Source organism: Ammospiza nelsoni, chromosome 2 (genome assembly GCF_027579445.1).
Source record: "Ammospiza nelsoni isolate bAmmNel1 chromosome 2, bAmmNel1.pri, whole genome shotgun sequence".
Taxonomy (NCBI): domain Eukaryota; kingdom Metazoa; phylum Chordata; class Aves; order Passeriformes; family Passerellidae; genus Ammospiza; species Ammospiza nelsoni.
In genome coordinates this window covers 88,563,981-88,585,155 of record NC_080634.1, presented here as the reverse complement: position 1 = coordinate 88,585,155, position 21,175 = coordinate 88,563,981, and the positions used below count along the sequence as shown (strand labels likewise).

The 21,175-nt window shown below is 38.3% G+C and overlaps 1 protein-coding gene across 2 annotated transcripts in view; it reads left to right on the top strand.

Moving 5' to 3' along the window:
* MGAT4A (alpha-1,3-mannosyl-glycoprotein 4-beta-N-acetylglucosaminyltransferase A) overlaps positions 1-21,175 on the top strand; it is a 72,289-nt gene that overhangs the window by 20,491 nt on the left and 30,623 nt on the right. For both annotated transcript variants that reach the window (XM_059466084.1, XM_059466085.1), the window contains exons 3-5: positions 7,096-7,263; positions 9,804-9,944; positions 12,453-12,586. In XM_059466084.1, the coding sequence (XP_059322067.1) occupies positions 7,096-7,263; positions 9,804-9,944; positions 12,453-12,586 (443 nt within the window). The remainder of the gene's footprint in view (positions 1-7,095; positions 7,264-9,803; positions 9,945-12,452; positions 12,587-21,175) is intronic.

The following is a 21,175-nucleotide window of genomic DNA, read 5'->3' as shown; positions in this document are numbered from 1 at the left end:
GTCACTTCCAAAGGGCAATGGAGGCAATGTGCATGCAGTCTCAGTAAATGCCAGTGTGTGGATTTTGTCTGTGCATCTTTATTGGGTACTGGATGACTGTGCAGTGCAGTAGGAACAGAATTTCATATCACAATAATGGGTAATTGTATTTGCAGTTACATTTTGAAAAACCTGTGCTAAAAAGAAAGTATAGCCTTTGTCAAAGAGTGTCAGTTTTAAGATGAAGTTTAGAATTACTTAAGTGTTAGCATGGTAAGAGTTTTATTTTATATATTAGAGAAATTCACTTTTTCTGGTTGACAGTGGAAATAATTTAGTCTGGCATGTATTAGCATAGCAGGGTTTTAATTTAAAAGGATATCTGCTTTTAAGAGATGCAGATGAGTATTTTATCACTAATACTACAAATGTGATGGCTTGTAATGTACTTGGGTATTATGAACCAAGCATGATCTAAAAGATTCATATTGCTTACATCTGTGGGAATGAAATGCAGGTTCATGCAGGTATCATCATGACTTACTGGATACTGATTTACTTGATACTACAACTTCATGGGTCACATACAACATTTGAACTGATTTTACGGGAAGTGCAGAACTTAATTTTTATACCTCATGTAGCTCAAACAAAGGAATGTTCCTGTAAGAGCCATGCCAGATTGAATTGGCTGGCACATTGACAAATCCCTAATTCACTGGGGAATGACCTCCTCTTGCCTCACCACAGTCTCTGTGTGAAACTTTTTAGTGTGGAAGCTTGCTGCCAGTTAAGACCTCTACTCTCTATCAACCTGTAAACTGATCAACATCCTTGATGGGAGTGTAATGAATTAATACATGAAGCTTGTTAGAGCCTCTGACCCATGGCACGATGGTAACTACTGTAGGCTTTTTATAATGGGAGTAAATGAGTTGGAGAATAACTAATCACCGAAATACCTGAATTAGCACTAACTACAGTGTGTTCTCACACATTCAAACATTTATTTAATGGCATTTTAATAACTCTTCAATAGGGTGTACAGAAAAATGAGGCTTTTGCTGCCGAACCTTTAACTTGTAAAAGCTGAAAGGGTTGTCATTAGGGTGGGCCATAAAGTGTTACATTGGCGAATGCAGTGATACATTGGTGAATGTGTGATACATTGTTGATTTGAATCATGATTTAAAGTCTCCCCGCTTGGGTAGAGGAAAAATCCTCTTGTGTCTGGTACCTGTTCCTTCTCTAGGTGTTTTACTTATTGAGTATTTGTGTACAAAGCTTTGTTGCCAACCAGGGCCTTTTGTCTGTGTGTCCTGTTGCTCTTTAATGAAAAAAGGGGGTAAGTGAGGTATGGTTCAGTTGGGCAAGGGCAAAAAATATAAATCAGGCCTACAATTAATTGGCAAAGCTAAGCCCTCTGTGCTTGGCTTGCTATCTTTTTTGAGTGCCAAGTCTATTGCTGATTACCTTTTTGTCTGTGTGGCAGATCCATCACTTTGGGTGTTTAGCTGGTTTGGAGTTTGAAGGAAAGCTCAGCTGCCTGCTTGTGACACAGAAAGATCATAAAGCTTTTCCTGATCCTGTCTGATGCATCTGTCTTTGGTACAACCAGCCATACTAAAACAGAGCTCTTGAGTAAATTATAGCTTGTGTTTTATTCATTTAATTGTTTATTTATGTGAATGCAGCCACCTTAGTTCAACAATCTTAATTCGATGTGTTCAATTTTCAGTTGTGAAAATGGCCTGTGATTTAACATGTTTGGGAACCTGCTTGATTGATAAGATAAATAACAGCTTGCAAAGCTTTCATGCTGCTTTTTGTGTTGTAGACTGTAGTTCTTTTAGCAGACAGTCAAGCTTTCCTTGAGGAATAATGGCAACACTGAGGATTGCCGAAACATTCTTTGGTTGCGAAAGGGTTTTCAGGCAATTCTGTTTTCTTTCACAAGTGTGCACTCCACTCAGTTTAGAAGTGCACTCAAATAGTTTCTTCATGAAGTTTTCATGTTAGAATAGAATAGGCTGTTTCAGTTGGAAGGGAACTACAGTGGTCATGTAGTGCAGCTGCCTGACCACCTCAGGGCAGACCAGATGCTAAAGCACGTTGTTAATGCCATTGTCCAAATGCCTCTTAAACACTGACAGGCTTGGGGCATTAAAAAAATCTAACTTAGCTAAAAAAGTAACATGAACCAAAAACTAAGCTGTTGATGATTTTTATTGACTTTGAGACTCTGTAGCCTTGAAATTGCTTTGATTGAGTTTCCACAGTATGTTTTCTGTTTTGTTGTTCAGTAGATATTTCATTTGGAATTACAATTCAGCAGGTGTTCTGACAGTGCTGGTAATTTACCTGGAATTCAGATTTATGCTATTTCAGCTGAGCTGAAATACTCTGCAAAATGCTTTTCTAAATTCAAACTACAGCCTATTTTCTTATTCCTTTACTTGGATGTCCCTTTTTATCTCAAGGGAGAACTCTTTGCTGTTATGGAAAGCAGGGGTGAAAGTACATTAACAGATTTTTCAAGAAGTACAAAAGCCCAAACTAAGAAATTATATGCATGTAAAGATGTTAGAAACTCCATGTTTTAAAACTTTGAATTTTTCTTCAAATTTAGACAACTCTTTAGCAATCTGTGTAGTTAATATTGTCTATGGCTAAGAGGAGAGTGGACTGAGTTTGTAATTTTGGGTTAGTGGTGTCTTTTTGGAATATTTTTTTTTTTACAGTTATGTAGTAGAAGAGTTGTAAATAACCCAGAGGAGGCTGAGAGCTGAGATTTCATCTCTGGTTGAAAACTGGCAAACCACCCGAGTTTCATTTGAATTTTCACTTTTCAAAAGACTGCATCAACTTTCAAGTGAGCTTGTCTAAATTCTAAGTTCTGCATATTTAAGGGAATGTATTGCAACAAAGGAAAAAGTTGACAAAGTACTGATTCAGTTGGCATAGTGCTGGGAGAACTGCACAGCATCTGGCCAGCTAAAATATTTAGTCTTTAGCTTCTGGAGTTTTGCTGGACCAACTAGAATTTAAGAGAAAAATTATGAAGAATTAATGCTTTCATTTCTGAAGTAATTTCTTAACAAGATATTTATTTTATTTGATCTTTCTGGCTTCCAGAGAAAAGTGTGGAAAATCTTCTCATTTTAATGTAAAATAGTACATTATTCTTAAATAAAAATATGCCTGTATGCTGAAATTATTGGAGACCAGATGTCTTCAATATTGGCTACAGCTGCTGTTAGAAGGATGTTTTGTTTGTCAGAGAACAGACAGATATGTTTGGGGTTCTTCCATCAGTATTGTAAGGCCAATAACTTACTGTCTGGATTCCTTCTTCTGTCTTCTTAAATAACTCTAGATTTCAGTATGAAAAGAAGAACAGAATCCATAATCCTGTAGAAAAATAATATTTTTTTACTGGTGGTGATCACTCTGTTTTCTCTGTGGTTTTAGGCTCACTACTCTCCTTTTTGCTGTAATAGCAATCAAAAAAAGTGTTTTCATACTTCTGGACAAGAAATCAATTCAATTTCTTTTAGTTTTGGAGAAATCTCTCAACAGTAAAACACTAAATGGTCAAATGTCTTTTGAAAATATCAGGTGCACTATTGACTGTTTTGTATATACAATGCCTACAAGTCAGCTTGTCATAGAATGGGAATCTCAGTTGCAAGGGACCTACCAACAATCATTTAGTCCAACTGCCTGACCACTTCAGGACTTACCAAAAGCCAAAGCGTGTTATCAAGTGCATTGTCCAGATGCCTCCTAAATAATTATGCACTCCAGGAAACCTGTTCCAGTGTTTTACCAATGTCTCAGAACAGAAATGCTTTCTGATGCCTGATCTGAACATCCCTTGGCATAGCTTAGGGCCGTTCCCGTGTGTCCTGTCACTAAACACCAGGGAGTAGAGCTCAACCATCCCTCTCCAATTCCCCCCCCTCAGGAATCTGCACAGAGCAATGAGGTCACCCCTCCAACCTCCTTTTCTCCAAACTAGACTGACCCAAAGTCCCCAGCCATTCCCACAGGACAGACCTTCCAGCTGTGTTCCCCTCCTCTGGATGCATTCAGAGAGCTCCACATCCTTTTTAAACTGTGGGGCCCAGAACTGCTCACAGCACTCCAGGTGAGACTGCACCAACCACTGCCTTTCCTTCATCTTGCCTTTATCCATGAGGAGGGTGATTTTATCTCAGAATGATACCAAATTAGTTAAATAGGGCTTTACCAAACTTGACCTTAGTCAAAGTTCAAATAAAAATAGACTCTTTAAATTTAATCTTCTAGGCTCATTCTCACATACTTAGTCAGGAACTCTAAAAAGTCAAATTAGAATTTTTATAAAATGCTGGTGGCTTAAGGGATGCTTTTGTAAAGCCTGGGACATGTGGTCACTGCTGATGGTGGTACTGTAAAAGTCTAAGAAGTATTTTCTCCTTTGCAAGTGCCTTTCAGTATGAGATCAAATTTGTTGTGTTTTTTTGTTTGTTTGTAAGTAATAAGTATCTGAGCAGTTGATCGTTGAAGGGCTGAAAGTATACTAAAGATATGAGTGTTGGGCATTTAAATTTAATTTGTGTAGTTTTAAAGTACAGGCAGCCATATTATAAAACCAGTACCAAAATGCCAAATTACACATTAATCTCCAAAATCATGAAAAGGGCTCTACTAGTGTTAGAGATGTAAATGTTTTAGGTCATGTAAGTTCACATAAATAAAGAATTATTTTTTACTTTCATTTTACATAAATAACTAGAAAAATATTCATAGGGTAGTAGACTTAAAAATTGTATCGTATTTGTAATCTTAGGATTTTTAGTTACATTTCACTGAATAATATTGTGCCTAATTGAAAAAAAATCGCTGTATATTTGTGAAGGATAGATTCCCAGAGTTTATGTATCTTTTAGAGCAGTCTCCTTAACCTAGATATGTCTGGTTGAAGCAACTGTTGAAGCAACAAATACTTGTCTAGTATTTCTCAAAGGAATTAATGCTTTTGAGGTCTCCAGTACCATGGATGCAATACCAGCACAGTTCACTGGAAGCATCAGAACTGAACTACTTTGTTAGTTATCATTGGCAAATAAGAATGGCCTTCATGCCAGAAACTTCAAAAAATTTACCCAGTCTTCTAAGTGCTGCTGACTAAAGCATCAATTCCTATTTCAAAGAGCAGCCTGATCCAGTCAGCAGTGTATAGTGTGCCTAGCACTGTGGAGTGGGCCAGCAGCTGTGTTCTGGGTTTGTTGGCACAAAAGCAATGATCTTCTGGTTTTAATGAAAGAAGCAAAATAAAGCTGGCAAAGGAGATGTTTTAAGAGATAGTGAACCATGTTTTTATTTTTCCATCTTCAGAACAGAGGGCATTTTACTTAATTAAGTTTTCTAAATGTAATTGAAGCAGTACCTCCCAACTACCAAAAAAAAAAAAAAAAAAGAGGAAAATAAATGTAAATTGAAAGAATTTGGAGGAAAAGCAGCCTTATTAACAAGGGAAGTTGACTCTAATTCCTTCTTGCCGTGTGTCTTATGTAATATAGCAACAGGAAGGGTTTCAAATTGCTTGCTAAACTTCTGCATCCCTGCCATTGCATTATGAAAAGGCTGGGAATGGATAGGTAATTAACAAGAGAGAAATGTCTGTGGATGTCAGCTGAATGGCTGGAATACTGATTGAGTTACAAATTCACTCAAAATACTCTAGTCAGTGTCTGTATATTGGTTGAAGGGGGATGATAATGATGATGGTGAGCAGAAGATTTGAGGAAATTAACAATGGGAAGGAGGAAGGATACAAAATCTAGGCCCACTTACTTTACTGGGTAACAAGGGAAAAGGGAATATATCAGTTTTGGTGTTTCCATCTCCCTTTTGGTCCCCTTTCAAGAGTATGTATATGTATCAACATGAGCAGAATTTTGGTAAAAAATGTTGTTCTTCAGTTCTCAGGCACTGACCATAATATTAAGTTAAAACTTGGGTTTAAAATTGATATGTCTGAAATACTGTCAAATTCCACTCATCCTTATAAAGTATTCAGAGGGGTCTTTCACAAGATGTCACATCTTTCACAAGATGTGCTTTTGAAAGGGGCCACTGCTGTGTGGCTTCTTAAAAGAAATTGTTTGTGTGCATCTGTTCCAAGAAATGGTTCAGAACTGCCTTGTGCTGAGTGCTCAGGGTGTCCCTGGTCTGTGGCTGAGGTGAGGGGCATCCCCCTCAATGCCTGTCCCCATCCTGGTGTGTGCGTGTGTGCAGCTGTCCCCTTGCCGTGCTGGGGAGACAGCTCCTCAGGTGGGGCCGTGCCGGGCTCTGCCTTCCTTGGAGAATTCCAGGTGCTCCAAGCTGAGCAGTGTAAGCTGCTGGTCAGATCTGTCAGCAGGTGTTGGTTTCCACAAGTAACCTGGATCGTGGCTTTTTTCCCCAGAAAAGTTGATTGCCTATTGTAGCATCCCATGAATTCCCTCCCCTCAGCCAATTCCCAAGGGCATTGCCTTGGAAAGACCATAGAGTTCATTCCTCCTGTGGGACAGATGAGACTCCCTCATGGACCTCTGCCCATATTTTACAACCTACCCTGGTTTTTCCCTTCCCTGTTTTCTCACTGGTTGGGTACCCCTGGTGGCTGCTACCCCTGGAGACCAATCTCCTTTGCCCCGCCCTTATCTCTGCCCCCATCCCTTCCCATTCTGAAGCTGTCCAGAGCCCATGGTAGCCCTCGTTTTTCACCTGCATTCCCTTCGGCTTTCACACAATAAATCTTGCTGGAATTAACTCCTGCAGAAAGACCCTTCTTGCCTCTCTCGCTGAGCCAGCTGTGATGTGTGAGTCTAAATGCACTGCCTGAATGTTAATCCAACTGGCTCTTCCACAGGAGGTGCTTGTTGGAAACAGATAATAGGCAGCAGTGTCCACCATCCACCGCTCACATTGGGTGCTGGCACCCAGCTGCTCAGGTGGAGCCATACCGGGCTCTGCCTTCCTGGGAGCATTCCAGGCGCTGCCCAGGTGAGCAGCATTAGCTGCTGGTCAGATCTGTCAGCAGGTGTTGGTTCCCACACATAACCTGGATCGTGGCTTTCTCCCCAGAAAAGCTGATTGCCTACCAGCGGGAGTTCCACGCGCTGAAGGAGCGCCTGCGCATCGCCGAGCACCGCACGCTGCAGCGCTCCTCCGAGCTCAACGCCATCCTGGAGCAGTTCCGGAGGGCCGTGGCAGAGACCAACAGCAGTAAGAATGCCATGAATAATTTTTCAGGTACACGCTCCAAAATATTTTTTTTTATAACTCTGCAATGCCAATATTTCTTGTTATTACTCTAGAATAAGAAATTGCTCCCAAGACTGGTGAATGAAGCTGTTCAGCACTGTGAATAAAGTTGTATCTGATGTGGATGTTTTGGTTTGTTTTTTCCAGTTGTTGTCCTTAATGATTCACCCACCCTTATTCAGTCCCTAAAGTCATAGGAATTACTTACTCCACACCAAGCTCCCAAAGTCTGGAACTGCTGGTTACTTATCTATTAGGTTGAATATACTTTGATGATTAATTTACATCACTTTTTTAATAGAGTCAGAGGGGAAAAGTGAGCAAACAGAAGAAATGGATGAACTTCAAGCAGTTAAAATAAGCTTAAAAGTCAACTGGAAAGTATTAAATCATATAGACTAAAGTATTGCTTATGATTTGTAAGAAGTACAGGAAATGGCCTTTTCAATAACTAATGATTAAACTGGTAAAATCTTCCATAAGTTTTTACCCATTTTGGAAACTGATAGTCAGATTTATAAAAAGCTGTTTGGCAATATTAGAGACAAACACTGCAATATTCACCAGACTATTGATGTTGACTTCTAAAATCACACTGTTTCTATTTTGTTGCTCTGATTTTTGTGGACGGAAAACGAATAACAAATAAGTACAAATTTTCTGTCAAGGGGGCTGACTTGGTAGGTTGCAGAAATTTCACTGTATTGATCTTAAGGAGTTGGTCTATAAGGAGTTGAAGCTCGAAGAGTTTTGCAATTCAAAAGCGTGGAACAAGATTTTTTTGAATTTGTTGTCTACTTGCCTTTGTGCTGTGATTTGCAATTTTCAATAGACTTTTTTTGGTTGGGAAATGGTTATAATTATAGGCTCCAATGTTGATGCCACTAATGAATTGCTGTCTGACACTAATGGCCTGATCTCACTAGTTCCCTGGATCTCCAGGAATTGCACAGATAAAGGTTACATTTAGCATGGTCTATAAATCTTGTCTTCCTATTTCATGTGTGTGTTTTTGCTTTTAAAGTAAAGCGTGGAAGAGGTCAAATAATTTTGATTCTGGGTTTAGGATTAAGTTATTACCACATTTGTTTCTAAAATTGACTTAGCTTGCTTTTAGGCATTATGTTTGTAAGGAGTTATTCTCTTCTGATGCAGCTGAAAGTACTAATTCATTTAACATTCTACCATGTCTGGATCCCAGCTGGGATGGACATGCACTTTTTTCATGCAGAGCCATAATGGGAAGCCATCTGAATTACTGAGCTTTTGTGCTCAGAACATAGGATTAGATAGGTTTTTATTAAGCTTAATACACTTAAGTATACATAATACTCTTTGCTCTCTTTGAAGCTGAAAGAATTCCAGATTGTTTTGTGTAGATCCTTATTCATTCAGACAAGAGCTGTCATACTTGGACAGAATTTAGTCCAGGTTTTGCAGTTGAAGTTAAAGAAATGTTAGCAGGAAAAGTAAAATGTTCCTGTATTGGAGTCTATCAAGATAGACATACCTACTTATGGCATCTATTTACAAAGCTTTTTGTGAGGTTTGACGTGGTTAGGAATTTAGTTTCACCTAAAAATAAATGCTTTAAAAATCCCCAAACATACAGAACCAAAATCCACAACAAATCCCATCTATCTTTGTAGAAGCTGTGCTAAGACTCTGAGAGGAATTACACTTATGGCTTTCTTTTTCTTGCTTCTCAATTTTATCTCAAGAAACCTTGACTACAGTTTTTTGCTTAACTTGATATTATAAAGCCCATAAGTTTTTGAAGATCCATATGCTATCATATTTTCCATTTGAAATTAGTTGTTTTCACACTTGATGCAAGAAAATCAACACACCCAGCAGGGTAATTTTAAAAACTGTTATTTGCAACTTTGAGAGCCACCTGGACATACTGAAAGGCAGTTGCAGTAGAAAGAGCAAGAATGATTCTAATGGAATCTAATAGGATAATACTGTGCTAATGGACTAAATTAAGTTTGTGTTAATCTTTTTTTTTTTTGCAGGAATACTCAAAATATCAACTCTATGTTTAATGCTATTTTATTTTGTATTTCTATGTGCAGTATATTCCAATATGTATTCATAGCTCTGAAAAGTTATTTGCAGTAGTGTTTGCTGGATGGTGATGACTTCTGTAAGCAAAAATGAAAAATTATTTTGGGAAATAAGCCTCCCATTTGATTAATTGGGGAAAAAACCCAACAAAATTACCAACCCCCCAAATAAATGGAGCATTATTTACTTCTGTAAATTCACACTAAATCTTATGTGATCAAATAAATATTAACTTTATCTGTAACAAGATGATAGGTGCAAAATAGTCTTGGCTATTTTTTATTAAAAAATCAAAATAAGAAAAGACTTCTTTGCAGACAAAATATGATGACTCAGAAAAGTGCATAATTTATTCTGGCTTTCAGTTAGGACCAAGTTTGGGATTTTATACTGTTTACTATTGCTTAAAATTTCATGTAATTTCTTTTCTGCATTTCTGATTTCATGTATGTTTGCAGATGAGACGCTGAAGCTGTTAAAAGAGCTAACAAGTAAAAAATCTCTTCAAGTGCCAAATATCTATTACCATTTGCCTCATTTGTTGAAAAATGAAGGAAGCCTTCAACCTTCTGTGCAGGTTGGCCTTGGAAGGACAGGAGGTATGCTGATATGGTGGTTATTTCATGTTTTATATCTGGAGGACCTTCTAGTTTTAGGAAAAGAATTTACTGCATTTCTTGGTAGATGAAGGACATCTCATTTAACTTGTGTGATATTGAAATCCTTTAAATTCACACTGAATCTGAGATGAAAGGAGCTTGGTTTCAGCTTTGCTCTTTTCTGCATAATCTCAGTCACACCCCATGCCATGTTAAGGCACACATTAAGAAGCATTTAGTTTGGATGAATTTTTTTGTAGCTAAAGGGAAACAAAGCTCAAGCAGTACAGAATATGGCTTTTCAGATTTGTAGGGCAACCATGCATGGTTGTAATTATTTTAGCATTGATGTTTCTCTTGTTCTGAACAGTATATTTCAATATATAAATTAAAAGTTGAGAGAGGTAATATAACCAGATATAATTGCATCAATAAAATCTGGACAGTGTTGTAGTTAATCCTGGCTTGTATTTTTTCATTACTTCAGTGAATTTGACTGCTCCTTCTTTTTACAGAAGGTATGCCTGTATGACAGATGTGTGGGCTCAGGCCACAGGTTTATTTTTCTGACTATAAATACCTTTTATTTCAATGTTGCTGTTCAGGGAGGAAAAATCTAATAATTCATTATTGTTTTAAGTGAAGTCTGTATTATGTCCCCAGGGAATATATGGTAGAAATTTGGAATTGAAAAATAGGAATTGGAATCAGATTTATTTAAGTAAACAGAGGGAGGAAATTCAGAGTTTTAGGACTTGATGAAGTCTGCTTTATCCTTTCACTGCATTCCTGCTGCTATCTGCAATGTTCCCAGCAGGTAACCAGCAACCAGCCCTAGGTACAGTGCAGAAGGAAAACTATGGAAAAGTTAAGCAACACAGGACTCAAATGGCTTGCTGAAAGATGATGTTAATAACTTTCTAGCTAGGGATGTATTGCTTTGTATTTGTGGTGCTTTTATCAGAGAAAAGGAACTTTGTTGAGCAACTTCCATGCAGTTCTGTTGTCCTGGACTTGTTTATTTAGAAGAACCAAGACCAGGTGCAAGGAAAGTAATAGAGGCTTTCAGCAGTATTATTTTAAAAGATAACTTCTGAGAAGTTAAATACTTGAGTTTTGAAGAATGGTTATACCAGTTTTATTTTAAAACTTCAGTTAGGGAGTTTAATCGGTCTTGGTGCACCTTGTCTGAATAATACCGTGGTTGTTGGTAATTTCCCATTGCACTGGGGTTTGTGTGACAACATTTTGGTAACAGGGAGGATACAGGGGTACTTCTCTAAGAGAGGCCAGCAGATTTCCCTGTCTCCAGTGGAACCAATAGCCAGACCAGCACCACTGGAATAACAGATTGAAGAGGGGGGAAAAACTGCTCAAGGGCAATTGCAGCTGGTGAGAGGAGTGAGAACATGCAAGGTCAGTGCAGAAGGAGGGGAGAAGGTGCTGCAGGGCAGAGTTCCCTGCAGCCTGTGGTGAAGAGCATGGAGAGGCAGCTGTGTCCCTGCAGCCCATGGAGCAGAGATCCACCTGCAGCCTCTGGAGGACCCCATGTCACAGCAGGAGGATGCTCAAAGGAGGCTGTGAGCCCCTGGGAAGCCCACACAGGAACAGGCTCCTTGGCAGGACCTGTGGGTCCATGGAGAGAGGAGCCCATGCTGGAGCAGGCTTACTGGCAGGACTTGTAACCCTGTGGAGGACCCACAGTGGAGGCGCCTGTTCCTGAAGGGCTGCAGCCCATGGAAGGAACCATGCTGGAGCAGTTTATGAAGTTTATGAAGTTTATGCAGCCTGGGGAAAGAACTTAGATTGGATGGAGATGTTCATGGAGGACCATCTGCCATAGTAGAGACCCCATGCTGGATCAGGGGAAGAGTCTGAGGAGTCCTTCTACAGAGAAGAAGAAAGTGGTGGAGGTCATGTGTGATGAACTGAATTCCAGCCTCCATTCCCCATGGCCCTGTGCTCCTGGGAGGGAGGAGGTAGAGAAATCAGGTGTGAAATTGAGCCCAGGAAGAAGGGAAGGGTGAGGAAAAGATGTTTTTAGATTTGGGTTTATTTGTCATTACCCTCTGTTCATTTTCTCAGTAATAAATTACTTCCTCAAGTCTGCTTTGACTGTGACAGTGAGGAGGGGTGTCTCCCTGCCCTTATTTCTACCCATGAGCCTTTTGTTGCATTTTCTCCTCCCTGTCCAGCTGATGAGGTGAGCAATAGAACAGCTTTGGTGGGTACCTGGTGTCCAGTCAGGATCAGCCCATCACACCTACACAATAGTCTGGCATGTCTAGGATTGGGGTTTTTTGTCTTCTGTGTTTGTTCTGAGAACTGGTGTTAACTGTTAGTCATGCTGCTGATGCTGGGTGGCATATTTTAAACTATTTTTAATTACTGCAATCTCCACCTTTTAAACCTTTGCATTTATTAAGCAATGCCTTATTGCAAGATTTTTTTTTTTCTATCTTGTGTATGCAATCACTGAAAGTACCTTTCTGGTTTGTTTGATTTCAGTTTCCATTGTAATGGGAATACCTACAGTGAAAAGAAAAGTCAAGTCTTACCTTACAGAAACTCTCCACTCCCTTATTGATAAGCTGTCCCCTGAAGAAAAATTGGATTGTGTTATGGTTGTCTTTATAGGAGAGGTAAAATCGCTTACATTTTTTAATACAATTTCTAACCTGCCTTTAATCACAAGTAACACTCCTTTCAGGAACTGATGAGGATCTGCTTTTTCTTCAAGATGCAGACAGATGACACTTTCCTTCCAAGAAAAGGAAAGTGCCAGTCTTGGGTTTCTGAGATACAATCCTGAAGAGCCCAGATTTTTCTGTTATCAGGGGAATGGTGGACATGGATTCAGTGAAGTGATTATTTTGCAAATCTGAAGTTTATATTTATTGGCAAAGAGGTGTTATTCCTTCAACATAAGAATAATGGCTAAGGAACTCTGTTGTAGGGGAGAATTCCTTCCATTTTCTTTGTGCTGCTGCTTAGTCCTCTGTCAAACGAGTGCTGCAGTTGGAGATGTGAGGCACAGATTGTTATTGAATTAATTTTCTGGACAATGTGGATGTTTGAATCCCAGACCTTTCTAATGGATTAATTCAGTGTTCAGTTGGACTGTTTGTTCACTTTGGCTCTGATTTAGTGGAAATCAAATTTAGGAAAATGATAGAGTACTTTCAGAAATAATTCTGTTAGATGCTGGGAATTGCATGTACCTATTTTGTTCTCTATGCTTTTCTCAGAAGTCTGACTTGGACAGTGGGAAATTTATGTTTGACCTTCATCCATCTAACTGCAGTGCTCTGCTGAAACAGTGTTTTATAAGTCCCACAGATGAAAATTCAAATCCCCAATTATAACTGGAAATGGTTTTAATTTAGTGAGCTGGTGTCCATTCAGGGATGAATCAGTAGAAAATCAGTCATTTTAATACTTCTGTTATCAACATATTTTAAAACTTTCATTGAAAAGTTTGTAAACATTTTGCTTTTATCTGAGAATTGTTTCTCAGTATTTTCTAATGCAAATTGCTCTGTTTTCTTTTTCTTGATAGCCAGTCAAAAACTATCTGTCTGGACAGATACAGTTTTTCTGGGAAAAAAAATGCTTTCAAAACATTTCTTGGTTGAGAGTATCAGGGAACAGAATCCTTTCTGAATTACTGGAATGCTGTGTTTTTCTTCACTGTATTAGTTGGAGAAATTTTATTGCCTGTGAATGTGGCTTATTTTCAAGGTTTAAAACTGAAGTTTCTTTTGTTTTGCTTAAGGAAGTCTGAACTATGAGGTCTGTCTGTTATCATTGGATTCTCTGTCTTCTGCAAAATTTGGAATAGGAGTGAAGTGTCCCCAATGCCCCATCTTGTGTTGCCTTAGACAAGGCATATTGCTGTACCTGGGTTTTCCGTAGCTGGAAACTTTCTTCCTTTGAGGTGCTGTGGAACACTCTCACCTTGGGAGTGTTTCTACAGAGGTGACCACCAGTGAATGGAACATTTCAACAGGGGAGCTGCTGCTCCTGTGCCTATGGAGAGTTGTGTGGTTACACAGCGGTTACCCCCTGTGTTTTACTTCTTTATTGCACTTTGAGAGCAGTTCTGTGTGCTTATTCAGGCACCTGTGCTGGGCACTGCTAGTCAGGAATGTATGGGAACATCTGAAGAACCAAAGTTTATATTTTTGTTCTCTTGTAACCACTTACTAGATTTGCATTTCTTTTTCTTTACTCCATCTAATTTATTATCTTTCCTTCTTTATTCTTGGACAATGCTTTTATTTTCTTAAGCTCAATATCTTACAGTTTGCTTTGCAGTTGCTACAGGGAACTCTCTACATGATTAATATGGTGCATTAAATACTTCATCCTGAATTATGCTGTGCTTTTTCTGAGCTATTCTGTATATTTCAGTTTCCTTCTGCAAGAGGAAAACTGTAGGTTTAATAAGCATTTTCTGTGGCTGTTTGAAGGAAGGCCTACTCCTCTGGTAGACTTCTGTTTCTCCTTAGATAAAAAGGACGGCTGTGTCTTTTAAAATAGCCTTGTCTGTCCCCTCTTATCTGTGGCATATCCCAGTCTGAAATGCATTACACTATTGCTGTCATTAACATGTACAATAGTAAAGGCTTATTTAAAAATACATTAGAGCTTTGACCAACTATGCTTATTTTAAAAATTATGCCAAAAGTTTCTAAAAAAAGGTATGGCCTCTGCTGAAACATATGTGCAGTTTAAGTACAGCAAGGAATGGTCATAGGGTGAGGTTATGTAATTTTGCTAATAAGCTTAAAATTACTATCTGTGCCTTGTCTATAGCTTGTAGCAACAACAAAAAAAGGAGCACAAGGCTATAAAAGTGGTTTTAGAAGAAAATTATAGGAAAAATAGCATTTCAAAAGGATTTTAGTATTTTTCTTGCTATCTTTATTTGAGAAATCAAATTTACCGTGGTTAAGAAGCATTCTGGGAGCCATAGTTGTGGGCTGTAATCTCTGTGCTAAGCACACTACAAAACTCTTCTAATACTGCTGTTTTTTAGTAGTTCAATCTCACTCATTTCTTGTAATTTCATTTTTTGCTGGAAAACAAATTAGAAGGCTAATGGCCTTCTGCAAACAGCATCAACAGTGTAAACAGAGGAGCTAGTAAATAGAGATGCATTATGGTTGCTAAATAAAGAGATCTGCACATTCATTTACTGTATGGATATTTCTCAGTAATAAAATTGTCCACAGTAAATTTCCGTACTGGAAGTTCAAGAAACTCTGAAATATCTCAGCTGATGTGACAGCTAATCACCAATTTAAATAATTACTAGAATTGCTTGACAGTAAACTATTCAATTGTCCTAGTTACTGACATATGTCTGTGTTCTCCAATTTGTTAAAATCACTTTATGGCAGAATAATTTGCAGGTATTCATTAGGATGACTAATAAATAGGTATGATTCATTATTCCTTAGTACTTCAAAATGTTTTTGTTCCCCCTCACTCTGTAGCTAGTTCCTAGTTCATATGAGTTGAAAACAAATTATTTAAATCTCATTAACCTGCTTTGTCCAAGAACTTGTTTTCAGAATAAGCCATAGACTCTAGGTTTAAGAAATTGTGAACTCTGAGTTAAAATTGTTGTCTAGTATTTTTATTCATTAGGGTTTGCAATTAACACGGGAAACATGGTTTTGAAGTACTATAAATTAGCATAGTGGAACAACAGACATATATATACACTCACAACTGAATAAGAGAGAAATTAGAATACTTTCCTAGTATCTAAACAAAATGTTATTTCTTTTTTTGCTGTGAGATGTCATTTATAATGAAGAAAATGCACCTTAGACTTGTTCTAAATATATCAGAAATGACTGTCAGTCCACTTCATTAATCAGAGACTGCACTTAGCACAGTCTTTTGTACAAACAGTAATCAGTGCATGCTGGAAAGACTATAAGCCCTTGATTTGACCAAAAATATCAGAAGGACAAATCATTTCAGGAAGAATTGGAAGCCACTACAGGTATGCAAAAGCCTTTTGCTATTTCTGTGTGCTGCTGATTACATCTGACTAGGTAGTAATTGACCAGCCTTTTGTTCTTGGAGCATTAGGCCACAAGTTTTACTTTCTTACATATTCCTTATCTAAATCTTACTTTCTTGTTCCATGTATGCACAGTTCACTCAAGCTGGAAAAATTTGCATATCTTGATTATCTTTTACTATCATTGTTATCTCTTTATGTAAACAGTGGCTGCTAAATTAAGAGATGTTGATCTTGAGTAGTGTTTTCTCTGTGCTCCTTCTGTGGAGAATCTTATTTATTATTTCTTGGGAAAAATTTTTGTCCTGGTTAGGTCAGTGTGACACAAGCACCCAGCAAGGAACCATCCTGTGCATGGATATGAACAAAGCCTTAGCAGATGAAGGACTGGGTCAAATCTTGCTGAACCTGTTTTGTAGGTATTGACACTGCAATGCAATATGTAAGCCTTCTCCACAAGGCTGTATTTTCACTTCTTCTTGCTCTGGGCCTGAATTATAGCTCTCTGATCAGCAGCTCTCTAGATGAAAAAACAAAAGAGTGTTTTGTCTGTCTTGCTCTCAACCTGGATGTATTAGCATCACCCCAGCTACAGAAATGTTCATGCTTTCTGCTAATTGTTTGTGAGCTGCCCCTTCTTGGAACTGCCCTGGAGAGTGTATTCTCAGTCCCTGAAAGATCTGACAGTGCATCTGGAGTTGGAGAGAATCTGATAGATCTTAGTGTATACATCAATATGTGTGTTTGTGTAATGTATATGAATTTTTAAAAAATCAAAGCTGTGATGTCAAGATACATTATCTACACCAAATAATATTAAAGGCCTACACAGATGAAAATCTTTGTTTTGGACATCTCACTCAAAGTTGATAAGGATGAACACACCTTCCTGATACACTGCCAGCTCTTGTATCTGAAAAGGTAGCTTGACCTGTCAGTCAGAATTTGAGATATTTATGCTGTTTTTGCAGTCCTTCTCCTTTGTCACCTAAGCTTTGGTATTCAGAAGTGTGTACTGCTGATACTGGGCACCAACATAGGATTTTATGCTTCTCTTTTCATGTCAGTGACTAGCAAATTTTCTATAAGGAATTAAACCAGTGATAAAAATATTTTTTAGATCTAAGAAAAGATCCTTGACAAGTTGGAAACCTTGAATGTACCTGAGACAAATTTGCTATCTCAGCACCAAGATAAAATCCAGGATTTTGCTCTTTCCCCAAGCCCTAGACTTGTATGACTGAAATGCTTCTCTGAGATACTTGCTGAGGTGTACCTGGGCCACAATAAATACCTGATGCTTCTGATGAGAGAACATCACTATTGATAGCAGAGATGTCTGATCTCTCTGGTGACATCTAGGGTATTTGTGAGGTGGGAAGTAACAGTAAAAATCTTATTTCAGAAGCATTGCAGCAGGTGATTTCATACTTGTATGGTGGACTGAATTGGCACTGAATTTTTGGACAACACTATCAAGTTTTGCTGCAGTGGTCTGCCTTGACCTAAAAATTCCTTCTCTCCTCCAAATAAAGAGCACAAATTGTAGAAAGGTACTTTCTGTACAAGATACAGCAACTGCCTATCTTCTGGAAGGCAAACTGTCCAGACCATTTCAACAATGGCTTCCCCAAGGAGAACAAATGATTTCCCATGCTGCAAGGCAATATGTGCTGCTTTCTTTCAGACTCCACACAACTAGTAGTGGCTGTATGGCACTAGCATAACTTGCATCTGAATGTCTGGTCTTGCATTCTAATGCGATGCTTTTTGCTCTGGCTGGCCTTCTTAAAAACTTGGCTTGTTCTTTGACATGCTGTTGTGGTTCACAGCACAATCCATATGGATATTTGCTCTCATGATTGAGGATCTGACAGGCAGGGCACAAGGGTAGGGAGAAACAAGAGTGGAGTGCTACAAGAGTATACTTGTAATCCTGCTACTGCTGCCAAAGGCTTTTGCATTATGAAACCCTCTCCTGAACGGCATTGGGTTAATCATAGAAATGACTGAAGACAGAAAGAAATGTCTTGCCTATGTGGTGGAGGGGGGAATTTAAGGGAGAGATGAAGTCATTAGCTCATATAGGACACAGGCTGCATTTTGCTTATGTAACATTAGCTGGTTATGTTATGACAGTATTCTCATTCCTGTTTCTTGCCTTGCTACTTGGTCTCATGTTCCCTGTATTTAACTTGAACTCACTACTTCAGATTCAAAAGAGGACACAGTATTTCTGAATATAAATATTTTTCAGCTGCATTTGTTGAACTCTAAAAGATGATACTACCCTTTTCCACAGGCTTTGTTTATATACACACACTACTGCAACCACTGGAAGCCACTGCTGCACGTTTATTCCTTAGGGCTTTGTCTTCACTGCATATATATCCCAAAATAGGTCAAATGCCACATTAGTGGCTGTTTTTCCTATGAAAATTTTATGCCTTGTATGTAGGTAATGATACTTATGTGTACTTTTACTATTTCAGGGCAAATAAAAGTGTAGTTTGCCTTTTCTGAAGGCTGTAATTTTTTATTGCTTGCCATTATATGAAATACGTGGTAAAATTATCCCACTCTTGTGCTATGGGATGATACAAGATCAAACAAAATTGTAATTAGTAAGCAGTGAAATGACCACACTATGCAGGTTAGCGTGCTTGTTCCTCAGGGTGTTCTTGAATAATGTAAGTCTTGCTTCTAGTAGATTTCATTTGAGAATTGAGATCTGGATAATCCAGATAATCTAGTCTAGATAAATTTCCACAATGGTGAAAGTCCTCAAGGGGAGAACTTTGGAGGAGGTGAGGTCTCTTTGTTAAACTTTGAAGAAAAGACTGAGAGGTGACTTCATCACAGTCTGCAGCTTCCGTGAGGTGGTCAGTGGAGAGGAGATGCTGATGTCCTTTCTCTGGTGACCAGTGAAGGACACATGGAAATGGTGTGAAGCTGCATCAGGGCAAGTTCAGAATGGACACCAGGAAAAGATTCTTCACTGAGTGTCAGTCATGGGAATAGGCTGCCAGTGGAAGTGGTCATGGTGCCATGGTTGTCAGAGCTCAAGAAGCATTTGGATGATGCCTTTAGTCATATAGTTTAGTTTTAGATGGTCATTTGAGGAACTGGGTGTTGGTCTTGACGATCCTTTTGGGTCCTTTTTAGCTTGAGAGATTCTATGATTGCAACTGCTTTTCTATGCATCCGCCACTTAGGACAGTAAATCAACTTTTGGCCTTAAATGCCATGGTTTTTCTTACATTTTTACAAACAGTCTACCTTCTGTCATCCTTGAAGGTATGAAGTCAGGATTTAACAGTATGAAACGGTCGATTCTTAAAAGAAAAAATCTTGGTTTTGTAGGACATTTGGCTAGCTGTTCATCAGAACTTTCTAACCTCTCATTTTGACTGCTAGCTAATGTATTATGCTGCTTTGCTGTGCACACACTCACTCATAAAAATCAATCAAGAAGTTCAGAAAGTTCACTGCTGCTCTGGCTCTTTTTTTTGTTTGTTGAGAATTATGATGTCTGTTCAGACAAATGTGATGTGCAGCCTTGCCAGCACTTCAAAAAAGTGCTTTAGAGAATTGAAGTACAGCATTTTGCAAAAACAGAGAAAATTTTAAAACTTATTTCACTGACAATCTGCAACTTCAGTCTGTTCTACAACAGATTCTGAAGCTTTTTTAAAAGAAAGATTCATCAAAACATTCTACATGCATTTGTCATCAATATTGTTGATGTAAGCAGTTACACCTTAGATACAGCCATGTTCACTGGCTTATAAAACTCCACAGATCTCATAAACTAGAATCTTCTTTTCTTGTTGAAAGTTTAGATAGGCTCAAGGGGATGCTAATGAGGTACCTTGAAGATGAGACTACTGTGGAATGTTAAATACACAAAATCACATCTGTCTCAGGAAGTAACCTGAACTGAAAGTAGTTGGAGTATGGATGATAGCAGGAGGGGTTGTTGTATGTTCTTGTCTTGTTCTTGTTCTTATTCTTTGCTATGTATCATTTCATGGCTGCCTTTGCTGGAAGCAAGGTGCTGATGGGAATCAGTCCTTCATCAGGTGTGAATAAAGGAAGATGTCCTACTTCAAGTGTTTTGCATTGTCTTGAAGATCAGTTATTTCATATGATTAAGAGGAAAGAACAGGCCAAATGATTTGAACTGCTGATAGTAAAATAACCATCTCTACTTATGCCTTTCATTATGAAGTTCTCTGAGATCCACTCTCCAGGACAAAGTTCTTTGTAAGGCTTCATGTGATTCATTGATAAGATGTATCCTTGTGGCTGGAAATTATCTTTGATTGGGGACAAACACAATTTTGCACTTAATTGCTTAAAAGGAATTTCTTCTTAAAATACTCATTTGTGCTTCTTTTTTATGGGTCCAGAATTCCTAGAGATTTCTTTTAATCTTCAGCCTTAGGAGTTTTAGTAAGAAAAAAACGATAGTTTTAGTAATACCTTTGGATTTGGTAGACAAAAGCATTCTTAGCTGTATTGTTGTGATCACCAACAACATTTCACTTCAATATTTACAAGCAGCACTGATGCCATGAAACAGATTTTAAGTTCATCAGGTTTACTCCAAAGTCAACCAGATGATTTTCGCTGGAAGCCTAAAGAACAGTTACACATTTTTTTTCTTGGTGGCTTCTTTTTATAAGTCTGGATTTGTCTTGTCCTGTTTAAGATTATTGGAGATGAGCAGTCTTGTGTCCTTCAGGTTGATAAAGAGTATCTTGTATCTTATTTTGTCAAGGCAGTAAACACTTCATTCCTTGAAAATGGGGAATAGATTTTGATTAATAATGGATTTTTTTTCTGTTGCTTTTAAGTTGCTGATTGAATTTACTGATACTGCTTGAAAGATCCTTAGATTTAATTTAGCTATTCCAGATTTCCTTCCATTGCAACCCTGCAAAGTCTTCTGTCTACTTAGCTCTTCCCTTGGGTATAGTGACAGCCTATCAAATTTGTTGTGTATTCTCATTTCATGATGTTGTATAAATTAACATCAAAGTGCCACCTTCTTGGGACATGTCCTGAAGATGCTACTTGGTGTCAGACTGGGCAGTAAGAGGACTCAATTGTCTCTTGAAGTTCTGATGTAGAAAGATGTTTTGTGTTGAAATCCTGGTTCTGAATCTTGTATGGAGCTGGTAGATAG